The sequence below is a fragment of the Bufo bufo genome, chromosome 6 (genome assembly GCF_905171765.1).
Source record: "Bufo bufo chromosome 6, aBufBuf1.1, whole genome shotgun sequence".
Lineage (NCBI taxonomy): Eukaryota > Metazoa > Chordata > Amphibia > Anura > Bufonidae > Bufo > Bufo bufo.
Genome location: NC_053394.1, coordinates 186671615 through 186696862, shown reverse-complemented (window position 1 = coordinate 186696862; position 25248 = coordinate 186671615). Strand labels below are relative to the sequence as shown.

The 25248-nt window shown below is 45.7% G+C and overlaps 1 protein-coding gene across 2 annotated transcripts in view; it reads left to right on the top strand.

The window, feature by feature from the left end:
* NDUFV1 (NADH:ubiquinone oxidoreductase core subunit V1) overlaps nt 1-25248 on the top strand; it is a 126432-nt gene that overhangs the window by 60592 nt on the left and 40592 nt on the right. For both annotated transcript variants that reach the window (XM_040435131.1, XM_040435130.1), the window contains exons 7-9: nt 13967-14179; nt 14331-14497; nt 14934-15015. In XM_040435131.1, the coding sequence (XP_040291065.1) occupies nt 13967-14179; nt 14331-14497; nt 14934-15015 (462 nt within the window). The remainder of the gene's footprint in view (nt 1-13966; nt 14180-14330; nt 14498-14933; nt 15016-25248) is intronic.

Sequence of the window (25248 nt, the reverse complement as noted above, 5' to 3'; positions counted from 1 at the left end):
TAAAATGAATAACAGGTATTGTCACCTGTCACAAATAAATTTTCAATAAAATACAATATTAATACAATAAATCATATATTAAAATCTTAAAACCTCAAAAAAATATATCCAATGGTGCAGGAGCCGATGGCACTAAAGGTCTCTGAACCTGTAGGGTCCTGGCTGTTAAATTCAATAGACAATAGTGCCGTCGGTTTCTGCAACCCTAAATGGTATTCCCTCTAAACAGTTTCCATGTGCTATTCCAACATTCGCTAATTGGAGTCCCGTATATTGGAAATATCCCGGATCCACAAAATTCTGTGCCGATGTTTTTAATAGAGCTACTTCCAATATGGCAGTGTATCTTTATCCACAATACCTTAACACTGTTGCAGACCCATATTAATAATCTGCGCTTTGAGTAGACCAATAGTTCCTCCACAGCAACTTTCCAATAGGACAGTGTGACAATTGTCCGCAGTTAACACTGTTGCAGACTGTTGTCTGCTATTTATAATTGCCGGCAAAGTAAGTTCTTAATAGAAGGCGGTTAGTGTGCCAATAGCGCAACTTGATAGCTCAGTTCTCAATAGCGCAACTTGATAGTTCAGTTCTCATATTACAACGGCGGTAATTGCCGTGATCGGTTTCACTTTTAATAGAGGGATATTATGCCTTCTATATGTTTCCCCACAGGTGTGGGCTTACCTCCGCCTGCGCTCTGCTCGATGGGACTAGCGGATAGTCTTTTAATCCGCTCAGTGTGCCGGCGTCCCGGCTGCAGTGTTAGCGTCCCTCGTGTTTCTTCACCGCTACTTCTCATGTGGTGTTCCTGTGTGAGGTATGCGGCTGTTTGCTTCCGAGCGCTGGCGGGATGACTTATTTGCTCTTGTCCAGGTATCCAGGAAGTCTTTCTTTTTGTGAAAAAGTGCACTTTTACTCCAAATGTGGTTCGGGGTCTCTAGTCCAGGATATACCAGGATGCTCACCAAACGCGTTTCGGGGAGACGCTGTCCCCTTCCTCAGTGGTACTACCCCGACTCCATTATCTGTGTGTTTTATAGTTGCCATCGGTATTCTTGAAAATCCGTTTTGATCCTTTTGTGTCAGTTATGTCAGAGATCCGTAAATTCCTGTGAGGAGGACTTTTTATCTAAAATAATGTATCTCTAAAAAAACCTCACAAAAATGGATCCAATCTGATCATAACTGATGCTCAAAACAACGGATCCGTTTTTAAAAAATACATTTTTAAAAATAAATCTCCGTCTGGTGCCCAGCGCCGCCTTCCCAGTTGAAATCGCCGCCTTCCTCATCTCAGCCCCGCCTCCGCAATCGTCCGGTCCCTCAGGTTATGCCTAGTGCGCACGCGCGGGATCTGGCAGAGGGACCGGACGATTGCGGAGGCGGGGCTGAGGTGAGGAAGGCGGCGATTTCAACTGGGAAGGTGGCGCTGGGCACCAGACTGAGATGGCTGCAGCCAGGCACCCTGTATGAAGTGACGTCCCCTTGGACACCTTAGGTAGGTGAATGACAGGTTATAAAAACCTGTTTTATGTGCTAATAGAGCCACAGGCACACTTAATAAGTACAGTTTCGGATTCATGCTATTTGGACGGACCTGGCCATATGTTTAGGTTATAGGCCTAAAATGTCATGACAGAATCCCTTTAAGTGGTGATAACTTTAAAACGCTTTGACTTATCCAGGCCATTCTGAGATAGTGTTTTTTCGTCACATATTGTACTTCATGACACTGGTAAAATGAAGTAAAAAAAATTCATTTTTATTTATAAAAAAAATACCAAATTTACCAAAAATTTTGAAAAAATTGCAAATTTCCAAGTTTCAATTTCTCTACTTCTAAAATACATAGTAATACCTCCAAAAATAGCTATTAGTTTACATTCCCCATATGTCTACTTCATGTTTGGATCATTTTGGGAATGATATTTTATTTTTTGGGGATGTTACAAGGCTTAGAAGTTTAGAAGCAAATCTTGAAAGGGCGGCGGTATTTTTATAGAGCAGATTCTTACGCTATATTATCTTTTTATAAACAAAAAAACATTTTAGTATCTCCATAGTCTGAGTCATTTTTAAAAAAAAAAAGTTTTTAGCCAATTATCTTAGGTAAGGGCTCATTTTTTGCGGGATGAGAGGACTGTTTTATTGGCACTATTTTGGGGGGCATATGACTTTCATCGCTTGCCATTACAATTTTTGTGATGTAAGGTGACCATAAAATACTTAAATATAATATATATATTTTTTTTGTTACTGTGTTCATCTGAGGGGGGTATTTTTATAGAGCAGATTCTTACGGACGCGTGATACCTAATGTCTACTTTTTTAAAATTTATTTTAGTTTTACTTAATTTCTTGAGAATAATTTCATATATTTTTTTTTTTTTTTGTCGTGTCTTTTAGAACCAGTTTTTTTATCCGATTTGTCAGTGGCTAAATTGGGATATAAATTTAGTACTCTATGGAAGTGTGGTACTCCCTGAAGCAACCAATAATGCAGAGGCCCGGATGATCGGGGCACGTGTCACATTGAGTAGTGGTGTCCTTCCGTATCCCCCCTCCTGTGACACACTCTGCACTTTTTTTTGGGTCCGTCCCTTCTTTCCAGTATGGGGGACCACACCTGGAAAGTGTTGGCCAAAGACTATCCGGGCGCCTCCAATTCCCGAGGTACTCCCACCTGCTCTTTCCCGGTCAGAAAAGATCAGGCCCTTGAGGATTGCCTCATAGAACTGAAGGAATGTCCCTGTGTTGCCAGCGCTCCTGGACAGCACAAAAGAGTTGTACAAGGCAATCTGCACCAAGTAGACCGCGACTTTTTTGTACCATGCCCGGGTTTTGGGCATGGCGTTATATGGGATGATGACAGGGGTGATGCTGTTACCATGAATTGTGGACAGTACAAGGACATCCCTCTTGTCCTTTATATCTGACCAGCAGCAGGTTTCCAGTGGTAAGGGCACGGGTCTCACCCCTGGGGATAGGTACCTGGAGGGGGTGGGTAGGGAGGCCGCGTTGATTTTTCTGCACGGTCCCACAAGCGGGCGTGGATCTGGCGGCGAGGGACTGGAACAAGGGGATATTCGTATAAAAGTTATCCATGTACAGGTGGTAACCCTTATCTAGCAGTGGGTGCATAAGGTCCCACACAAGTTTCCCGCTAACACCCAGAGTGGGAGGACATTCTGGGGGTTGAATACGGGAATCTCGCCCCTTGTACACACGAAATTTGTAAGTGTACCCTGAGGTACTCTTACAAAGTTTGTACAGCTTCACGCCATACCTCGCCTGCTTAGAGGGAACATACTGGCGGAAAAGGAGTCTCCCCTTGATCGCAATGAGAGACTCATCATCCGCGACCTCCCTTCCAGGTACATAGGCCTGTACAAATTTGGCCCCAAAGTGATCGATGACCGGCCTGATTTTGTACAGGCGGTCATAGGCAGGATCACCTTGGGGACGTCGACATGCTGCATTATCTGAATAATGCAGGCATTTCCGGATGGCCTCAAACCGGGAGCGTGTCATGGCCGTGCTGTAAAGTGGGGCCTGGTAGAGGACGTCCCCACTCCAGTAATGTCTGACACTAGGTTTCTTGACTAGGCCCATATGCAGCACGAGGCCCCAAAATGTCCTCATCTTGGCTGCATTGACCGGAGTCCAGCCAACGGGCCTAGCCAAAAAGGAGCCCGGGTGTTGAGCAACAAACTGTTAGGCGTACAGGTTTGTTTGCTCCACCATTAGATTTACAAAGTGGTCACTGAAAAAAAGACTAAAAAAGTCGTATTCAGTGAAGCCCACTGTGGAAATCTGGATTCCTGATTGGCCTTCAAAATCAGGAATCACGGGCTCATAACGCTCTGGGGTACACCAGACAAGTTCACCGGCAGGGGGCTCCGGTGGATTTAACTGGCCCCAGAGCTGCTCGTACTAGGGTGGGTCACAGGGTCCCTAGCATGGCGGTCCCCTTGCTCCGCCTGGCGGTGTCTCTGCTGCCTAGGGGGCTCATCATCATCGCTAGATGATGAGGAGGACGCGGATGACAAAAGGAACTCTCTGACTCGGAGGCAAGCTGGGCGTATGCCTCCTCGGCTGAGAACATCCGGCGGGCCATAGGGGAGTGTGTGTCTGCGCGTGTGTGTGCGTAAATCTTTATTAGGTTTAGGGTGAGTTCGCGAACACCCGTGCCCCCACACACACCAAACAGACAAAAAAAAAAAAAAGACTAGCTAAATAAATGGGGGAAAAAAATTAAAAACATTTCTAAATCGTCCGAAGTTGATCAGCGGTGGGGTGTGCAATGCGCTAACAGTGGCTGGACGCTAAGAGTGCCGGCCACAGTCAGCGTACGCACAAAAAAAAAAACTGCCTGCACCCCAAAAATTTTGTGGGGGGGCAAGGGGCAAGCTGCAGCACCCCTAGGGGGTCTAGGGTCACATAGCTGTGCTGTGGACCCCAGACACCCAATTTAGGGTGATGCAACCAAAACGTTTTTTTTTTTTTCCTTCAACTAACTTTCCCTAAATATCCCTGCCTAATCGAACTTGTTCCTAGCCTTTCCCTAAATACCTGGGGGTGCTTGGGCACAGATGGGGTGCTGGCTGGATCCTGGGCTCTGAACAGATGGGGTGCTGGCTTGGAGACACGTGCAGCAGCGCTCCTCTCTCCTCGGGCTCCGGACTGAAAAGGAGGAGGAGAGGAGTGCTGCTCTAATTTGATGCTCCCGCCCCTGCAGCTGACCAATCAGAGCCGATCCTGAGAGGGGATGTCACATCACCTATCAGGATCGCAGGATGGTGATTGGTGGTGTATTATCACACCACCGATCACCATCCTGTTCCGGGTTATCGGGTCCCCAGAGACCCGTAAAACCCGGAAACGCAGGTCTAAATTGACCTGCGGTTTGCTGCGATCGCCTACACGGGGGCATCACAGGACCCCCCGTTGCATTTATCCAAGGTGCCTGCTCAATGATTTGAGCAGGCATCGGGTTCCTATCACTGCCCGCCGAGCGGCGGTGATCGGAAATACGTAGGACGTACCGGTACGTCTTGTGTCCTTAAGGATCGAGAAATCAGGGCGTACCGGTATGCCCGGAACAGGTTAATAGCAACATGGTGCCCGTAACCCAATCCATCAAAACCTTCACTGTAAAGCCAAATGGTGGTCTTTTCCTTCGGAACCATGCAGCACACTCGAACAGCAGTTTATGTCCATATATATGGCATTTCAGTACCCAGTATAACCTCCTAACAATTTAAGTGTGGTGTTTCTCAGATGGCACAAGGTGGGCATGACATACTGGGCACTAAAATACTATATCTGTGGAAAACTTGCAATTTTCACAGTCCCCTGTGCATTCATTTCTACAAAACACCTGTGGTGTCAAAATGCTCACTCCAACCCCTAATAAATACCTTGAGGGGTGTACCGTAGTTTTGGGTATGGGGTCACTTCTCAGGGGTACCATTTATTATTTCACCCCAAAGCGTCTACAGTTGTCAGCACAACATGGTTAAATCACCACATTGGACCTCAAATCTGCCTGATGCTCTTAATTGTGACTGTCAGTATTTACACTGATAGTTTCCTCTGAGACTCAGCCTGGGGGCTAGGACCTGCCAGCTACGAAAGCCTTTAAATCCTAAGGCCATGGGCTGCCTTAGCAGCCATCGGCACCCCATGATCGCATTGTGGGGAGGCGATATGGTCGGAGAGGGAGCTCCCTCCCTCTGTAAACCTTAAATGTGGTGTTGAGCATTGACCACAGCATCTAAGGGGTTAATCCGCCAGCATCAGAGTTTTCAACAATGCCCGTAGTTACAGAAGGGGCGCGGCTGTCAGTAACAGCCAGACCGCTGCCGCCGATTATGTAAGCAGAGCTCCTGCGCCTGCTCAGTTAGCTTGCTGTATATGTACAGCTCTGGTTGTCTAGGGGTTAAAGGCTATGTACCCCTTTGGAGGCAATTTATGTTTGTTTGAATTTTACTCATTTTTGGCTAAAATTCATATTTTTTATTGTCCTTTATTAAAAATATTGAGCCATTCTATCACAAAGGGTTCTGTTTTTCTAGCTGTGTGACTGGTACTTTCACTTTGTGCCAACCTTATCTCTAAACTACTAGGTCATAAACACTCACTTAAGCCACATTCTTAGTAAGATAAGGATTGAGCTTTTATGAGTGTTTATATGACTGGAAAAGACAGAAAATCCACTGGCAGCTAGTAGAGCATCTCCACTATTTACACAAAAAAGGATGTTTTAGCTGAATCTTTTCCCACAAATCTATATCAATCTGCTTAGCTTTGTCTGCTCTATAGCATGCTGACTGCATTGCGTTTCCTGATGACAGATTCTCTATAAGGCTACATTCACACTAGCATTTTTTGCGGATCAGTCATGGATCTGCAAAAATGCTTCAGTTACAATAATACAACCGCATGCATCCGTCATGAACAGATCCGGTTGTATTATGTCTTCTATAGCCATGACGGATCCGTCTTGAACACCATTGAAAGTCAATGGGGGACGGATCAGTTTTCAGGTGGTGCAGGCAGCGTTTTGGTGTCCGCGTCCAGAGCGGAATGGTGACTGAACGGAGGCAAACTAATACATTCTGAGCAGATCCTTTTTCATTTAGAATGCATTAGGGCAAAACTGATCCGTTTTGGACTGCTTTTGAGAGCCCTGAACGGATCTCTCAAATGGAAATCCAAAACGCTAGTGTGAAAGTAGCCTAACAGATTAACGGCCCAGGACGAGAATGCTCGTCCTAAATGGCCGGTACTTTGTGCCCCAGGACAAGCGTTCTCGTCCTGCGGTCCTTCCTCCTCCCCATGTGCGGTGCAATGATCAGCATCGGTGATGACGCCGACCGCGGCATATGGGAGGTTTGCGCTCTCTCTCCTGAGCCATTGGGTCCCCGTGCTGCGGTGACGGGGGACCCGATGGTTGCCATGGTAGCCCCAAGACTTTCAAAGGCCTTGGGCCCCGGCAGCTGCGGAGGCCTATGAGTCCCAGCCCCCAGACTGGGTCTCATAGGAAAACTTTGTGTATTACACTGTGCAATACACTGATAGTCAATGCAGTACAATACAAATGTATTTTGCTGCCTTGAAACAGGGATCAGACCCTATAATGTTGAAGTCCCATAGTGGGACAAAAACAAAAAAGTGAAATAAGTGTTTAACAATAAAAAAAAAAAAAAGCCCCTTTTTCCATAAAAAGAGATATATAAAATTGTAAAAAATAAAAAACAAATATTAGTTATCGACGCGTCTGTAACAACCGACTCTCTATAAAAATATCACATGATCTAACCTGGCAGGTGAACACCGTAGAAAACAAAAAATAAAAACTGTGCCAGAACTTTTTTTTTTTCTTGCCTCATAAAAAGCGTAATATAGAGCAATCACAAGTCATATATACCACAAATAGTACCACTAAAAGTTTCACCTTATCCTATAATTTCAAAAATGGGGGTCACTTTTTTGGAGTTTCTACTCTAGAGGTGCATCGGGGGTCTTTAAATGTCATATGGCAACTTAAAATTATCCCAGTGAAATCTGCCCTCCAAAATCCATATGGCGCCTTTTTCCTTCTGCGCCCTGCTGCGTGCCCATAAGGGTGTTTCTGTAAACTGTAGAATCGGGGTAATAAATATTGAGTTTTATTTGGCTGTTAACCCTTGATGTGTTACAGAAAAAAATGAATTTAAATGGAGAATCTGCCAAAAAAGTGCAATTTAAAAATGTCATCTCCTTTTCCTTTAATTCTTGTGGAACACCTAAAGGGTTAACAAAGTTAGTAAAATCTGTTTTGAATAACTTGAGGGGGGTAGTTTGTACAATGGGGTCACTTATGGGTGGTTTTCACTATGTAAGCCCCACAAAGTGAGTTTATAATTGAAGTGGGCCTTTAAAAAAAGTGGGTTTTGGAAATTTTCTTGCAAATTAAAAAATTTGCCTTAAGATTTACATTTACAAAATGATGAAAATGTAAAGTAATAACTCTTTTATGATGTATCACTATCTGCTTTAAGCCCTTAAGGACTCAGCCCTATTTCACCTTAAGGACTTGGCCATTTTTTGCAAATCTGACCAGTGTCACTTTAAGTGCTGATAACTTTAAAACGCTTTGACTTATCCAGGCCGTTCTGAGTTTGTTTTTTCGTGACATATTGTACTTCATGACACTGCTAAAATTGGGTCAAAAAAGTAAATTTTTTTTGCATAAAAAAATACCAGATTTACCAAAAATTTTGAAAAATTAGCAAATTTCAAAGTTTCAGTTTCTCTACTTCTACTTCTACTTCTACTAATACATAGTAATACCCCCAAATTGTGATGACTTTACATTCCCCATATGTCTACTTAATGTTTGTAGCATTTTGGGAATGATATTTTTTTTTTTGGGGGATGTTACAAGGCTTAGAAGTTTAGAAGCAAATCTTGAAATTTTTCAGAAATTTACAAAAACCCAATTTTTAGGGACCACTACAGGTCTGAAGTCACTTTGCGAGGCTTACATAATAGAAACTGCCCAAAAATGACCCCATTCTATAAACTACACCCCCCAAGGTATTCAAAACTGATTTTACAAACTTCGTTAACCCTTTAGGTGTTGCACAAGAGTTATTGGCAAATGGGGATGAAATTTAAGAATTTCATTTTTTTTGCCTAATTTTCCATTTTAACCCATTTTTTCCACTAACAAAGCAAGGGTTAACAAGACTATCTTTATTGCCTTGACTCTGCCGTTTACAGAAACACCCCATATGTGTCCGTAAACTACTGTACGGGCACACAGTAGGGCGTAGAGGGAAAGGTGCGCCGTATGGTTTTTGGAAGCCAGATTTTGCTGGACTGGTTTTTTGACACCATGTCCCATTTGAAGCCCCCCTGATGCACCCCTAGAGTAGAAACTCCATAAAAGTGACCCCATCTAAGAAACTACACCCCTCAAGGTATTCAAAACGGATTTTACAAACTTTGTTAACCCTTTAGGTGTTGCACAAGATTTAATGGAAAATAGAGATGCAATTTCAAAATTTCACTTTTTTGGCAGATTTTCCATTTGAATAATTTTTTTCCAGTTACAAAGCAAGGGTTAACAGCCAAACAAAACTCATTATTTATGGCCCTGATTCTGTAGTTTACAGAAACACCCCATATGTGGTCATAAACCGCTGTACGGGCACACGGCAGGGCGCAGAAGGAAAGGAATGCCATACGGTTTTTGGAAGGCAGATTTTGCTGGACTGGTTTTTTGACACCATGTCCCATTTGAAGCCCCCCTGATGCACCCCTAGAGTAGAAACGCCAAAAAATCGACCCCATTTTGGAAACTACGGGATAGGGTGGCAGTTTTGTTGGTACTAGTTTAGGGTACATATGATTTTTGGTTGCTCTATATTACATTTTTTTGTGCGGCAAGGTAACAAGAAATAGATTTTTTAGCACTTTTTTTTTATTATTTACAACATTCATCTGACAGGTTAGATCATGTGGTAATTTTATAGAGCAGGTTGTCACGGACGTGGCGATACCTTATATGTATACAATTTTTTTTATTTATGTAAGTTTTACACAATGATTTCATTTTTAAAACAAAAAAAATGTTTTAGTGTCTCCATAGTCTAAGAGCCATAGTTTTTTCAGTTTTTGGGCGATTATCTTGGGTAGGGTATGATTTTTGCGGGATGAGATGACTGTTTGGTACTATTTTGGCGTACATGCGACTTTTTTGATCACTTTTTTATTACCTTTTTTGGGAAGTAAGGTGGGCAAAATTTCAATTTTCTCAGTTTTTATTTTTTTATTTTTATGGCGTTCACCGTGTGGGGAAAGTAACATGACCGTTTTATAGATCAGGTCGTTACGGACGCGGCGATACCTAATATGTGTAGTGTATTTTATTTTTTTAATTTTTATTCAGTGATAAATGTTTTTTTTTTTTTAAATCCGTAACTTTTTTCACTTTTTTTTTTTTTACATTTTTTTTTTTACCCAGACCCACTTGGTTCTTGAAGATCCAGTGGGTCTGATGTCTGTATAATACAGTACAGTACAATATATTGTACTGTATTTTACTTACTTTGTCTGAACAGATCTCTGCCTTTAGCACAGATTTATTCAGCACCATGGACAGCAGGATGCCTGAGACTGCGTCCTGTTGCCATGGGAACCTTCCCCCGTCTGCTCAGTATTGGTCAGAACTTCGCAGACGGGGAAAGGTAAGGACGGGGCTGTCGGGGGGCTGTCTGGGGGCTCTCTCCCATCGGAGGGCTGCAAAGGCACAGCAGCCCCCTGATGGGAGAGGGAGGGAGCTCCCTGAGCGGTTAACCTTTTCGGACCGCTGTATGGAAAGGGTTAAAACGGCTGACATCGCATCACCGATGTCAGCCGTTTATACCAGGGTGTCAGCAATGTGCTGGCACCCTGGTATACCCACTAGACGCCAACGATTATTCAAGGGGAGGCGGGCGGGGGATCGCGATCCCGCCTGCCGCACAGCCCGCCTCCCGCACGGCCTGCGACACCCCCCCTGCACCACCCGCCCACATAATATCATTCAGGGGTGAGGGGGGGGGGGGGTTAATAAAACTTTATTTCGGGCATTTTAAAGTTTGACCCCCGCGGTCAGAATCGGCTAAAAGCGCAGCAAACCGCAGGTCTGAATTGACCTGCGGTTTTCTGCGATCGTCGATACGGGGGAGTCAAATGACACCCCCCCGCGTTGTTACGGGATGCCGGCTAAGTGATTTCAGCCGGCATCCCGTTCCGATTAACCCCCGCGGCACCGGAATCGCGAATTAAAGCCATGACGTACCGGTACGTCATGGGTCCTTAAGCATTCGGGACCCATGCCGTACTGGTACGTCCTAAGTCCTTAAGGGGTTAAAAGCGGAGAAATTAAAAATTTTGAAAATTGGTAATTTTTCTAAATTTTCTGTAAATTTTAGATTTTTTTAATAAAGGTAAATTATATCAAAAAATAGTGGTAGGTTGTGGTGGCTCACTAGCAAGTAGTTAAGGTATGGTGCTGCAAGTTCATATAGAGGGAATCACCCACCCTCTTTTAAAGGCAAATGTAGTAATAGAATAATGAGCGAGCACTCATACACTTGGCAACCAGATTGACATATGCAGAAAATATTTATTAAATCCCCATAAAATACAAGTAATAAAATTTATAAGAACAATGTAGCAATTACATACAACATTACAGTCACATATATTGTGGTAGATATGATAGACACTATATTCATATGACTCAATAGTGTTGATAAATTCAATAATAAATATCACACCAAAAAACTTCAAGTATATGCTGTTATTTGGGAAGAGGGGGTATTATCTTCTAGCACTCTATCCCAATTTGGGAAACTGAATGTCACTGAAAATGTTGTAGGTGTATTCACTGGGAGCGCAATATGTTCATAAAGTGTCCACAGGAATCCTGATAATGTGAAAAGTCTCTTATAGCATATCCTTTTAAGCTCGATATGAGCTTTGGATTGAAGAAAACTTTAAATCGATGTTTGGCTTACCGTCTAGCGTCTGCTGTCTCCCTATTGCTTCAATGGAGCTTTAAATATTTGCTGGCTTATTCAGTCGCTCCATACAGCAAGCTGGTTTGAATTTTGCGGGAGTTCCAAAGATCGTGGGAGTTGCCACTCTGTTCCGCAATTTCCTTTGGTGCAGCTTTCAACGATAAGAATAGTTAATCCTTTACTGTAGAGATTTTCTTCTGTATGGCCATACAGTATTATCGGAGGCTTGGTGAAACAAGTGATGTACCTGCATTGAAAAGCCTCCGATAATACTGTATGGCCATACAGAAGAAAATCTCTACAGTAAAGGATTAACTATTCTTATCATCGAAAGCTGCACCAAAGGAAATTGCGGAACAGAGTGGCAACTCCCGCGATCTTTGGAACTCCCGCGAAATTCAAACCAGCTTGCTGTATGGAGCGACTGAATAAGCCGGCAAATATTTAAAGCTCCATTGAAGCAATAGGGAGACAGCAGACGCTAGACGGTAAGCCAAACATCGATTTAAAGTTTTCTTCAATTCAAAGCTCATATCGACCTTAAAAGGATATGCTATAAGAGACTTTTCATATTATCAGGAATCCTGTGGACACTTTATGAACATGTTGCGCTCCCAGTAAATACACCCACAACATTTTCAGTGACATTCAGTTTCCCAAATTGGGATAGAGTGCTAGAAGATAATACCCCCTCTTTCCCAAATAACAGCATATACTTGAAGTTTTTTGGTGTGATATATATTATTGAATTTATCGACACTATTGAGTCATATGAATATAGTGTCGATCATATCTACCACAATATATGTGACTGTAATGTTGTATGTTATTGCTACATTGTTCTTATAAATTTTATTACTTGTATTTTATGGGGATTTAATAAATATTTTCTGCATATGTCAATCTGGTTGCCAAGTGTATGAGTGCTCGCTCATTATTCTATTACTAAATTATATCAACTAAATTTTTCCACTATCGTTAAGTACAATGTGTCTCCAGAAAACAATCTCGGAATGTTATGGATAAGGCCTAGTTCACACGATAATTTTTTTTGCGAGTGTACGGGCCGTTTTTTCAATGGTCCCGCATTAAAAACTGTTCCGTAAGCATTCCGTTTCCGTATTTCCGTTTTTCCGTTCCGTTGAAAGATAGAACATGTCCTATTATTGCCACGTTCCGTGGCTTCATTCAAGTCAATGGGTCCGCAAAAAAAAAAACCAGAACGCATACGGAAATGCATCCGTATGTCTTCCGTATCCGTTCGGTTTTTGCGGAACCATCTATTGAAAATGTTATGCCCAGCCCAATTTCTTCTATGTAATTACTGTATACTGTATATGCCATACTGAAAAACGAAACGGAAACACAACGGACCGCAAAAAACTATAAAAGCCATACGTTCGTGTGAACTAGGCCTAAGTAAAAGCATTCTGAAGTTCTTACCACAAGTGACACGTCAAATTTCCAGAAAAATGGCCTGGTCCTTTAAGGTGAAAAATGGCAAGGTTAAAGTTGTTAAAGTTGGTAAGGGCAGCATGAATCTGGTGACTGGTTTCCTTTTTAAAGTTGTGTTTTTTTTAATTTATTTTTTTGTACAATATAGATGACCTATACTCAGGAGTAGAAAGTGCAACTTGTCCAGCCAAAAAACAAGCCCACATACAGCCATGTGAATGGAAAAATAAAAATGTTATGGCCTCGGAAAGGCCTGGAGTTAGAGAAAAAAAATGTAAAAATGAAAAAATCTCCAGGGCTGAAAGGGTTAAAGGAAACCCATCAGCAGACTCATGCAGCCCTTACCAAAGGCAGCATGAAATACCATCAGGCTCTTACATTTCTGTGAACTACATTTTACAAAGGGACCTGCCAAGCGAGAGAGAGAACTTCTCCCCGTACTCTGTCCACTTTTAAAACTAAGGAGAATATTTATCAAACTGGTGTAAAGTAGAACTGGCTTAGTTGCCTATACTTAGCAACCAATCAGATTCCGCCTTTCATTTTCCAAAGGAGCGGTGATATGGGCAACTAAGCCGGTTCTGCTTTACACCAGTTTGATAAATGACCCCTAAGTTTTCATTGAAATGCTATAACTGGTTATTGACCGCCTGGGGCAGCATGAAGAAAATATGTAGAAGGAAAAAAAAACACAAAGTCCTGACTGTCCCAGTAGATCAGCCATTCCCCCACCACTGCCTGGATCACTAAACTCCCAGGAAACACCTTTAAATTCTTTAAATAGGTGGCTTAGGTTCCTATGTGTAAGCATAAAACTGACTGGACCGGATTAGAATTACCTGCAAAGTTCTAAAGAACTAGGAGCATTTTGAGGAGATGGGGGTCCATGATATCATTTACTGTATTTTAACAAATGGTTATCAGTGAAATTGTCTGCTTTATTGAAGGTGTGTTTGGCTGCCCGACAACAGTTGCTAATGTAGAGACTGTTTCTGTGGCCCCCACTATCTGCCGCCGTGGTGGATCCTGGTTTGCTGGCTTTGGTCGGGAAAGAAATTCTGGAACCAAACTGTTCAACATCTCTGGACATGTCAACACCCCATGCACTGTGGAAGAGGAGATGTCCATCCCACTAAAAGAGCTTATAGAAAGACATGCAGGTACTTGTGATGGAAGGTCATGTCTAGTGGTATATGCTCTGTTTTATGGATCCAACTTATTAGATATGGACTCTTTGTTTAACATGGGGAGCGGTTTAATGATGGAGGTTTTGCCAATTTATTTTTATTTTTTTACTCTTGATTCCTATAGGTGGTGTCATTGGTGGCTGGGACAACCTGCTTGCCATAATCCCAGGTGGTTCATCCACTCCTCTTATCCCCCGTTCCGTGTGTGACGACGTCCTCATGGACTTTGATGCCTTGATACAGGCACAGACTGGTCTAGGCACAGCAGCTGTCATAGTAATGAATAAATCAGTGAGTATCTGTAAGGGTCCCTACACACGATTTTGCACTGTTTTGTGAACCACTAAAAAGAAACACCATAGAAACTGCTTACTGTTTCTTTCCATACGGCTTGCGGTTTTTATGGCATTTTTTGAATCACTGTTTTTCAGGCGTTTTTTTTTCCTACCTGTAGACAAAAAGGGAAAAAATGCTTGAAAAAAGATCAAAAAAATAAAATGAAAATTCTAGCAAAAATACTTGTGTGCCCAGCATTTAATATTTCCCATAGACCTCCAGCTAACATCTGGAGCTGACATCTTTACCCCAGAAAATGCACCAAAAAACACAGATGCAAAAAATACCCAAAAAACTGGTGTGAACCCACCCTCAAAAACTATTCACTGATGGACATGCCTGTACAATGTATCGACCTCGAGAATTTCACATCTGACTTCTTCTGTTGCAGACTGACATTGTTCGTGCTATTGCGCGTCTCATAGAATTCTATAAACATGAAAGTTGTGGTCAGTGCACACCATGCAGGGAAGGTAAGTTAATGGCCTATTCCCCCCCCCCCCCCCCTCAATTATTAGGCTTAGAAGACTGCCTCTCCTCCCCCTCCCCCTGTTGGGAACTTGAGAATGGAGTGGCGGTTTAATTGTATCTGATAGTCTTACTACACTCATTTAACAATAAAAAAAACACATCAAGGAGTTGTTGGAATATAATAAAATTTTGTGCAAATGTAATGATACTGTATGTGCAAGTGATTATAGTATTAGAGTAAAAGGATACGTTTTTTGGGGGAAATTGTACAATTAAAACAATGCTCTAGTACCCTATTGGGCCGCTTCTAGCCTGGATACAAGATGAGATACGATTGGGCATAAAGTCATACAGGTTCCTTATGGTACCATGTGGCATACACTGGTTCCTGAAGTTACAATATTAATTGGTTCCAGGACGACCATTGTATGTTGAAATCATTGTAAGTTGAGTAATCGGTTCCAAAGCCCCAAAATGTCATCCAAGATGAGAGAAAATTAAAAGGGTTGCCCGAATTTTTTTTTTTATTCTTTCTATGTTTCTAACTAGGCAAATGTAACAGCTTTCCAATTAACTCACTTTATCTCCAGTGGCTGGTTTCTCAGATTTCACTGAGGGTCACATGACCTGTGATGTCAGCTTCTCTCCCTGCTCTGATAATGTTGGTGCACAAGCCTGAGAGATCTGTACAGGAGATGTCACTGTGCTGGCCACGCCCCCCTGCACTGCCTCTGCTGCTTATTGCTCTCTCCCATGATTCTTAACCCCTTCAGCTGCACAGACTCAGGGCTGAAGTCTTTACTGTGTAGCTGCAGGCAGTGAGGAGACAAATGTTAGGCACAGGAGCTGAAAGAAGTTCTGCAGAGCATTGCAGGTAGGGGGAAGATCCTGTGTGTATTAGCAGTGTCATTGTACAGCTAGAACTTAGTAGTTCTATACATACAACATGCTGCTAAGTCCCCCAGCAGGCAGACATGTCACTCAGGGCAGCACTTGTATTCACTCCCTTAGCAGTGTCATTATACAGCTGGGACTTGTAGTTCTACACATACAACATGCTGCTAAGTCTCCCAGCAGGCAGACATGTCACTCAGGGCAGTACTTGTATTCACTCCCTTAGCAGTGCAGGGGGAGGGGCAGAGATTAGTTTTTATTGCAAGTAAACAAAGGGCCAGAAGAGAACCAGGGAAATGAGGAAATAGATATTTTTTTTGCCTAAAACTTGCTTAGCTTAGTTATATATCGCTGACCATCAGATTTACAGTGCTATATCTTTTTTTTTTTTCCATAACTCGGACAACCCCTTTAAGATTTAAGAAAAATAAGCAGATAACTAAGACAAATATAAGAAGTCCTTACCAGGCATAGATGCTAACTAGCAATTAATCCAGCTATTTTTACTAGAGAAGTGGCCATGATTGGTTGGATCTGAGTCTGAGACATTGTATGTTGAGTCTAGTTTCAACTTACATCCTGAGGCCATTGTATCTTAACCCCTTAAGGACGCAGGGCGTACCGGTACGCCCTATTTCCCGAGTCCTTAAGGACTCGGGGTGTACCGGTACGTCCTAACTTTAAATGCAGATTCCGGCGCCGCGGGGGTTAATGGGAACGGGAATGATTTCAGCCGGCATCCTGTCAACGCCAGGGGGGGAGTTGTGGGCGGAGTTGTGGTGTAGAGTGGGTATACCAGGGTGCCAGCACATTGCTGACACCCTGGTATAAACGGCTGACATCGGTGATGCGATGTCAGCCGTTTAACCCTTTCCATACAGCGGTCCGTACGGACCGCTGTATGGAAAAAGTTAACAGTAAGAGGGAGCTCCCTCCCTCTCCCATCGGGGGGCTGCAGTGCCTTTGCAGCCCCCCGATGGAGAGGGAGAGAGCCCCCAGAGATCCCCGACAGCCCCGTCCTTACACTTCCCCGTTTGCGAAGTTCTGACCAGTACTGAGCAGACGGGGAAGGCATCCATGGCAACAGGACGCCGTCCATGGTGCTGAACAGATCTGTGCTAAAGGCAGAGATCTGTTCAGACAAAGTGTAAGTAAAATACAGTACAATACAATATATATTGTACTGTACTGTATTATATAGACATCAGACCCACTGGATCTTCAAGAACCAAGTGGGTCTGGGTCAAAAAAAGTGAAAAAAAAAGTAAAAATCCCAAAACACATTTATCACTGATTAAAAATGAAAAAAAAAAATATAATTCCCTACACGTTTGGTATCGCTGCGTCCGTAACGACCTGATCTATAAAACGATCATGTTACTTTCCCCGCACAGTGAACGCCATAAAAATAAAAAAATAAAAACTATTAGGAAATTGAAATTTTGCCCACCTTACTTCCCAAAAAAGGTAATAAAAGTGATCAAAAAAGTCGCATGTACGCCAAAATAGTACCAATCAAGCCGTCATCTCATCCCGCAAAAAATGAGACCCTACTTAAGATAATCGCCCAAAAACTGAAATAACTATGGCTCTTAGACTATGGAAACACTAACATTTTTTTTTGTTTTAAAAATTAAATCATTGTGTAAAACTTACATATATAAAGAAAATTGTATACATATTAGGTATCGCCGTGTCCGTGACAACCTGCTCTATAAAATTACCACATGATCTAACCTGTCAGATGAATGTTGTAAATAACAAAAAAAAAAAAAAAACGTGCCCAAAAATCTATTTTTTGTTACCTTGCCGCACAAAAAAGTGTAATATAGAGCAACCAAAAATCATATGTACCCTAAACTAGTACCAACAAAACTTCCACCCGATCCCGTAGTTTCTAAAATGGGGTCACATTTTTGGAGTTTCTACTCTGGGGGTGCATCAGGGGGGCTTCAAATGGGACATGGTGTCAAAAAAAACAGTCCAGCAAAATCTGCCTTCCAAAAACCGTATGGCATTCCTTTCCTTCTGCACCCTGCCGCGTGCCCGTACAGCGGTTTACGACCACATATGGGGTGTTTCTGTAAACGACAGAATCAGGGCCATAAATAATGAGTTTTGTTTGGCTGTTAACCCTTGCTTTGTAATTGGAAAAAAAATATTAAAATGGAAAATCTGCCAAAAAAGTGAAATTTTGAAATTGTATCTCTATTTTCCATTAAATCTTGTGCAACACCTAAAGGGTTAACAAAGTTTGTAAAATCAGTTTTGAATACCTTGAGGGGTGTAGTTTATAGAATGGGGTAATTTTTGGGCGGTTTCTATTATGTAAGCCTCGCAAAGTGACTTCAGACCTGTAGTGGTCCCTAAAAATTGGGTTTTTGTAAATTTCTGAAAAATTTCAAGATTTGCTTCTAAACTTCTAAGCCTTGTAACATCCCTAAAAAATAAAATTACATTCCCCATATGTCTACTTCATGTTTGTAGCATTTTGGGAATGATAAGTCATCACAATTTTTGGGGGTATTACTGAAGTAGAGAAACTGAAACTTTGAAATTTGCAAAATTTTTGGTAAATATGGTATTTTTTTATGCAAAAAAATTTACTTTTTTGACCCAATTTTAGCAGTGTCATGAAGTACAATATGTGACGAAAAAACAATCTCAGAATGGCCTGGGAAAGTCAAAGCGTTTTAAAGTTATCAGCACTTAAAGTGACACTGGTCAGATTTGCAAAAAATGGCCAAGTCCTTAAGGTGAAATAGGGCTGAGTCCTTAAGGGCTTCTGTCACCCCACTAAACTAATATTTTTTTGTTGGGGTACTTATAATCCCTATACTGCGATATATCTATACATTATGTTATTAATCATTTTCGTTCTGTAGATAAGGCAAAAAACTTACTTTTATAATATGCTAATTACCTGTCTACCAGCAAGTAGGGAGTCTACTTGCTGGTAGCAACCGCTAAAAACCGCCCCCTCCTCCTGTTGATTGACAGGGCCAGCCGCGATCTCCTCCTCCGGCTGGTCCTGTCTGCATTTCAAAAATCGCGCGCCTGTCTTGATTCGGCGCAGGCGCTCTGAGAGAAGGAGGCTCGCCTCCTCAGCACTCCCTCAGTGCGCCTGCGCCGATGACTTCACCGAAAGAGGAGTCATCGGCGCAGGCGCACTGAGGGAGTGCTGAGGAGGCGAGCCTCCTTCTCTCAGAGCACCTGCACCGAATGAAGACAGGCGCGGGATTTAAAATGCTGACAGGGCCAGTCAGAGGACGAGCGCGTTCGCTGGCCCTGTCAATCAACATGAGGAGGGGGCGTCTTCATGAAAGGAGGATGCGGCTGCTACTAGCAAGTAGCCGCCCTATTTGCTGGTAGAGAGGTAATTTACATATTATAAAAGTCAGTTTTTTGATGAAACTACTGAACGAAAATGAGTAAGAGCATTATATATTGATATATCGCAGTATAAGGAATTTAAGTAGCCCAAAAAAATAAAAATGACTTTAGTGGGATGACAGAAGCCCTTTAAGGGATCACTGTATTTGCCTACAAATGTTGGAGCTGGACCTGTAAATCCTGCACACCCATAGGTTGCCAGTGCTGGTGTCGCAGCTGGTCCCATAAATGCTTGATCGGTGATAAATTGGCTGATTGTGCAGGCCAAAGAAGTGTTGCAATCTGGCGGAGACATTCCTGGGAAACTCTTGTTGTGTGGGCGAGCATTATCCTGCTGGAAAATGCCAGTTGTAAGGCTTGCCATGGGAGGCAACACATGTGGCCACAGGATGTCCTGTATTTATCACTGAGCTGTTAGTGTCCCTCGTATCGTTACTATGGGTGATTGACTGTCTTATGCGATGGACCCCAGATTATCACATTAGCAGTTAAAGCAGTGTGTCCCTCCACAGTAAAGGCAGCATTGGACGCCATCCACTACCTTAAATGCATTGGGACGTTACTGCCGCGAACAAGGTTCAGGTTGGACCGAAACGTTGGCCATGTTGTGCAGAATAATTATGGATGGATGAAATAAATTATTTTTTTCGTACTTTTTTCCATGGGTATAGCTTAGAGGTATTAGTAGGAGGGACACTATGCAAATACAAAAGAGCTCCTCCTCCTCCTCGGGCTATACCCCCTGACTCCACCAGGAGAAACTCAGTCTTTGCTTAGTGTCTGGTGAAGGAGGATGACACTCTTTTTTGACTACTCCTTTTTTTTATTTTCTTCTAGATAGGGGCGCAGGTCGGCATGGCGCCTTCCTGGTCCCCCATGGAGTGCCCGCCGCCGTCTTTTGGACACTGCCTGGCTGCCTCCATTACCCCCCAAGAAGACAAGTGGATCCGGGCTCGACCTGTTAGCTCCGGCATCCCACCAGCTCCTGGGTCACCTGCTGTTGCCCTCCATCCAGAGTACCGAACTCAGGTGAGTCAGATGTCTGAAGAGGTGAGCCCTGCTGGTACGGACAGAGGGAGAAGACTGCAGGAGCAGATGAGTATGCCTTCCCCCTCTGCCCACCCCTCCTGATACCTATGGGCCGCCTGGGTGAACTAAGGAATTGTGTGTTTCTGTCTGGGGTGCTGGGGCAGGAGGGCTCACATATGGAGACACTTTACTAGGGGCATCTTCCCTGCTGGGATCGGCTCCACTTTTCTTATATGCGGCATGTCTGTTCAGAGCGGCGCCGGTATCGGCGCCGCTACCTACCATCCACCAGCGGCGAGCCCCCGCTTCTTCCGGGGGCCTCCGACACCACTGCAGGGGGTACCGTCCACTCATTAACCCCCGCTACGCCGCGATGCGTCCTGGGGGCGGAGCCTAGCGCTTCGCTCCGGCTCCTTCCTCCGCCTGCTGTGGAGCTCCTCACGCCGTGTGGCTGCTCCCTGCTCCTTCTCTGGTGTTCTCAGTGCCGTTGCCTGGTGGTAGGATTTCAGCTTCTAGCTGCAACTGTTCTCCTTTTTCTTTTTTTTTTTTTTCCTCTTCTCAGACCCCAATGGGGTCCTGTATGGAGTGTCTTTTACCACTTTCTGTTACTGGTACCTGTGTCTCCTGCCCAGCCCCGAGCCCCCCCCCCCCCCCCCCCCCCCGCGTTCCTGCGGAGTCTGCGGTCCCCGCTTGGGCATCCGCCATGTCCAGTGCGGCCGCTGATTTTGGCCTTAGTTGCCAAGGCAGCCATGTCTTTTATAGAACGTGTGGCAGTTCCCAATCCTGTGGCGCCCACCACTCCATCTCCCCGCAGTGGTTCCCGCAGAGGACGCCTGACTACCAAGAGGCAGCGTGAGGGGCAGCATCCCTCCTCGGATGACTCCACTTCCCCTGCCCCTCGTCTAGAGGCGTGTTCGGACGACTCTCTCCCCCCCCCCCCCCCCTAGGGAGCGCAAGTCTGAAGGGGAATTGTCCGGCTCGGATGAGGTCATGGAACGGAATCCTCCGCCTAAGCTCTCCACCATGGTGGCTGACTTAGTGGCGGCTGTCCGTGACACCTTTAATCTCCAAGCGGATTCTCCTCCTTCCTCTAGGAGGGAGTTCGCCCTTTTCCCGTCCAAGAAACCGGAGGCTGCCGCGTTTCCTGTCCATGAGGAGTTTTCCGTGGTCATTTCCAGGGCCTGGGACCGCCCTAATCAAAAGTTTTCTGCCACCAAACGCATGGATACGCTTTATCCTTTTCCGGCTGACAGTGTGGAGAAGTGGTCTTCTCCCCCTAAGGTGGATGCCCCGGTGGCCAGGTTAGCCAAAAACTTGGCCCGCCCGGTCTTAGACGGTTACTCTCTGCAGGATGCTGTGGATAGGCGCCTAGATTCTCTCTCAAAGTCCATTTTCTCACTGGCTGGCACGTCCCTGCGACCTGGCTTTGCCTCCGCCTGGGTGGCCAGAGCTCCTTCGGTGTGGTTGCAGCGCCATCACCAAGACCTGGCGGAACAGGATGCGTCTGCTGACACTCTGGATTTGGTTCTCCAGATGTCTCAGGCTTCTAAGTTCCTCTGTGAGGCTTCTATGGACATTGGTTCCTTCTTTGCCCGCTTTTCAGCCCTCTCTGTCATTCAGCGCAGAGAGGTCTGGTTGAAGGTTTGGGACGCCGACGCTTCTTCCAAGCGTTTTCTGGCTAACCTTCCCTTTGAAGGTTCCAGACTTTTTGGGGCTCAACTTGATGAGTTTATCTCTGCCGCTACTGGGGGCAAGAGTACTCCTCTCCCAGAGCCTAGGACCAAGCGCCCTTTTCGGACCAGGTCTTCCGGTTCCCGGTCCCAGTCCTTTCGAAGCTTCTCTTCTAGCAGGACGTCGTCTGCTTCCTCGGCTGGGGGGTCACAGGACTCCTGCAAGAAGCCCTCCTTTAAACCCCAGCCTTCCTGGTGCCTGAGGGCGCAGTCGGACTGCCCTGCTGCTCCCAAGCAGTCTTCCGCATGAAGGGACGCCCCCACCCCTCGTCGTGGGGGGCCGCCTGCTCTATCTTTCAGCAGGTTTGGAGGGCTCATGTTCAGGACGCTTGGGCTCTGGAAATTGTAACATCAGGTTACAAGATAGAGTTTGCGTCCAGGCCGCCGGAACATTTTTTCCCCTCTCGCGTTCCGGCCCGAGCCTCGCACCTCCTGATGGCAGTTTCCTCTCTTCTGAACCGGGGTGTTATTACCCCAGTTCCCCCAGAGGAACAGGGCACAGGTTTCTATTTGAACCTGTTCTTGGTCCCAAAGAAGGAAGGGTCGGTGCGTCTGATCCTGGACCTAAAACTGCTCAACAAGTTTCTGCGGGTGCGGAGGTTTCTAATGGAATTCCTCCGCTCCGTTATTGTTTCTCTTCTTCCGGGGGAGTTCCTCGCGTTCGTGGACATCCAGGACGCCTATCTGCATGTGTCGATCGCAGAATCTCACCAACGGTTCCTGCGCTTCGCCATTGGTGGTCGACACTATCAGTTTGTCGCCCTTCCTTTCGGGTTAGCAACCGCCCCTCGGGTCTTTACAAAGATCCTGGCACCGCTCATGGCGCTTCTTCGTACCGGGGGCATTCCTTTGCTGCCCTATCTGGACGATATCCTGATAAAGGCCCCCCCTCTTCCGCAGGCCGAGGACAGCGTACGGATCACTGTTCAGACTCTGAAACAGTTCGGCTGGCTGATAAATTTCCCAAAGTCATCTCTCCTTCCGTCCCAGAAGATCTCCTTCCTGGGGATGATTTTGGACACCTCGACCGCCAGAGTATTCCTGCCAGTCTCAAAGTCCTCCCAGATCCAGGGGGCAGTGTCGCATCTGCTGCACTCCCCGTGCCTCTCCATACGGGAGTGCATGCAGGTCCTGGGTCTTATGGTAGCCTCTTTCGAGGCTGTTCCATATTCCCAGTTTCACACTCGTTTGTTGCAACAGGAGATCCTTTCCCTCTGGGACAAGACCTCTCGGGGTCTGGACGATCGCATCCGCTTAACGGGTTCGGGCAGCTCTCCCTTGGTGGCTGTCCCCGATGAACCTAAGGTCGGGAAGATCCCTCCTCCCGTTCTCCTGGACGATCGTCGCCACCGATGCCAGCCTCCTGGGTTGGGGCGGCGTTCTCCAGTCTCGCACTGTTCAGGGGGTTTGGTCGGCGGCGGAATCTCGCCTTCTGATCAACATTTGTGGAGCTGAGGGCGATTTTCCACTCCCTCTCCCATTGGACTCCTCTCCTTGCGGGCCTCCCGGTGAGGATTCAGTCGGACAATGCCACGGCTGTGGCTTACATCAACCATCAAGGCGGGACCCGCAGCCGGATGGTGATGCAGGAGGTGACGATAATTCTGAGGTGGGCGGAGTCGCACATCCCGGTGTTGTCGGCTGTATACATTCCAGGAGTAGACAACTGGACAGCGGACTTTCTAAGCCGCAACAAGGTGGATCCAGGCGAGTGGTCTCTGCATCCAGATGTATTCGAAGAAGTCTGCCACAGGTGGGGCTGTCCGGACGTGGACTTCATGGCGTCCAGGCTCAACAACAAGCTCCCAGTGTTCCTGGCTCGCGCCCGGGATCCGAAGGCGTACGGGGTGGACGCGCTGGTGTCTCCATGGCAGGGCTTCAGCCTCCTCTGTCTTCCCTCCGCTTCCTCTTCTACCGAAGGTTCTACGCAAGATCGAGGCGGAAGGGATTCCGACTGTTCTCATCGCCCCAGAGTGGCCTTGCCATGAGTGGTTCTCAGACGTGGTTCGGATGCTGGCGGACGCCCCATGGCCTCTTCCCGACAGAAAGGATCTACTGTCCCAGGGCCCGCTCTTCCACCGGAATTTACGGTCTCTTCGTTTAACGGCGTGGCTGTTTGAAACCACCATCCTGAAGAAGAGGGGGTTCTCGGATTCAGTGATTAGAACCATGATCCGTGCGAGGAAGCCGGCTTCCTCCCGGATTTACTATCGTACCTGGAAGGCCTTCCTGACTTTTTGTGAGAACTCGGGGTTCCCTCCCCTTCGTTTTTCCATCCCGATGGTACTGTCTTTTCTTCAGTCCGGGCTTGAGATGGGACTGTCGCTGAGTTCCCTGTAAGGTCAGGTTTTGGCGCTGGCCGTCTTTTTTCAGAAGTCCCTTGCTCTTATGGGTCCTGTGAAGACTTTTCTTCAGGGGGTGGCACATTCGGTTCCTCCGTATGTTCCCCCTTTGCCTCCTTGGGATCTCAATTTGGTCCTGCGCGCTCTGCAGACGCCCCCCTTCGAGCCTCTGAGAGAGGTCTCCCTGACTTTTCTCACCTGGAAAGTGGTCTTTCTTGTGGCCATAACTTCCATCAGGCGGGTGTCAGAGCTGGCCGCTCTTTCCTGCCAGGAGCCTTTTCTGGTTTTTCACCAGGATAAGGTTGTGCTCCGTCCGGTTCCCTCGTTTTTGCCCAGGGTGGTCTCTCCCTTCCACCTTAACGAGGATCTTGTCCTGCCCTCCTTTTGCCCTTCTCCGGCAAACCCCAAGGAACGTGCTCTACATTCCCTGGATGTCGCACGGGCCCTGAAGGTATATCTCACTGCTACCGCCTCCGTCCGCCGTTCAGATTCCCTCTTTGTGATTCCCGAGGAACCTCGTAAGGGTCTGGCGGCCTCCAAGGTCACTGTGGCGCGACGGATCCGCTCGGCTATTTCCGCGGCTTATGGCGCTCGTGGTAGGGTTCCCCCGGCTCGGATTACTCCCCGGCTCACTCCACTAGGGCGGTGGGGGCTTCCTGGGCAAGGCGCAATCGTGCCTCTGCGTCTCGGCTGTGTAAGGCGGCCACCTGGTCGTCCTTACATACCTTTACGAAGTTTTATCAGTTGCATTCACTGGCTTCGGCTGATGCTGTCTTTGGCCGCAGGGTTTTGCAGGCTGTGGTTCCGGTTTGAAATAAAATGAGTCACTACGTTTCAACGGTACTTG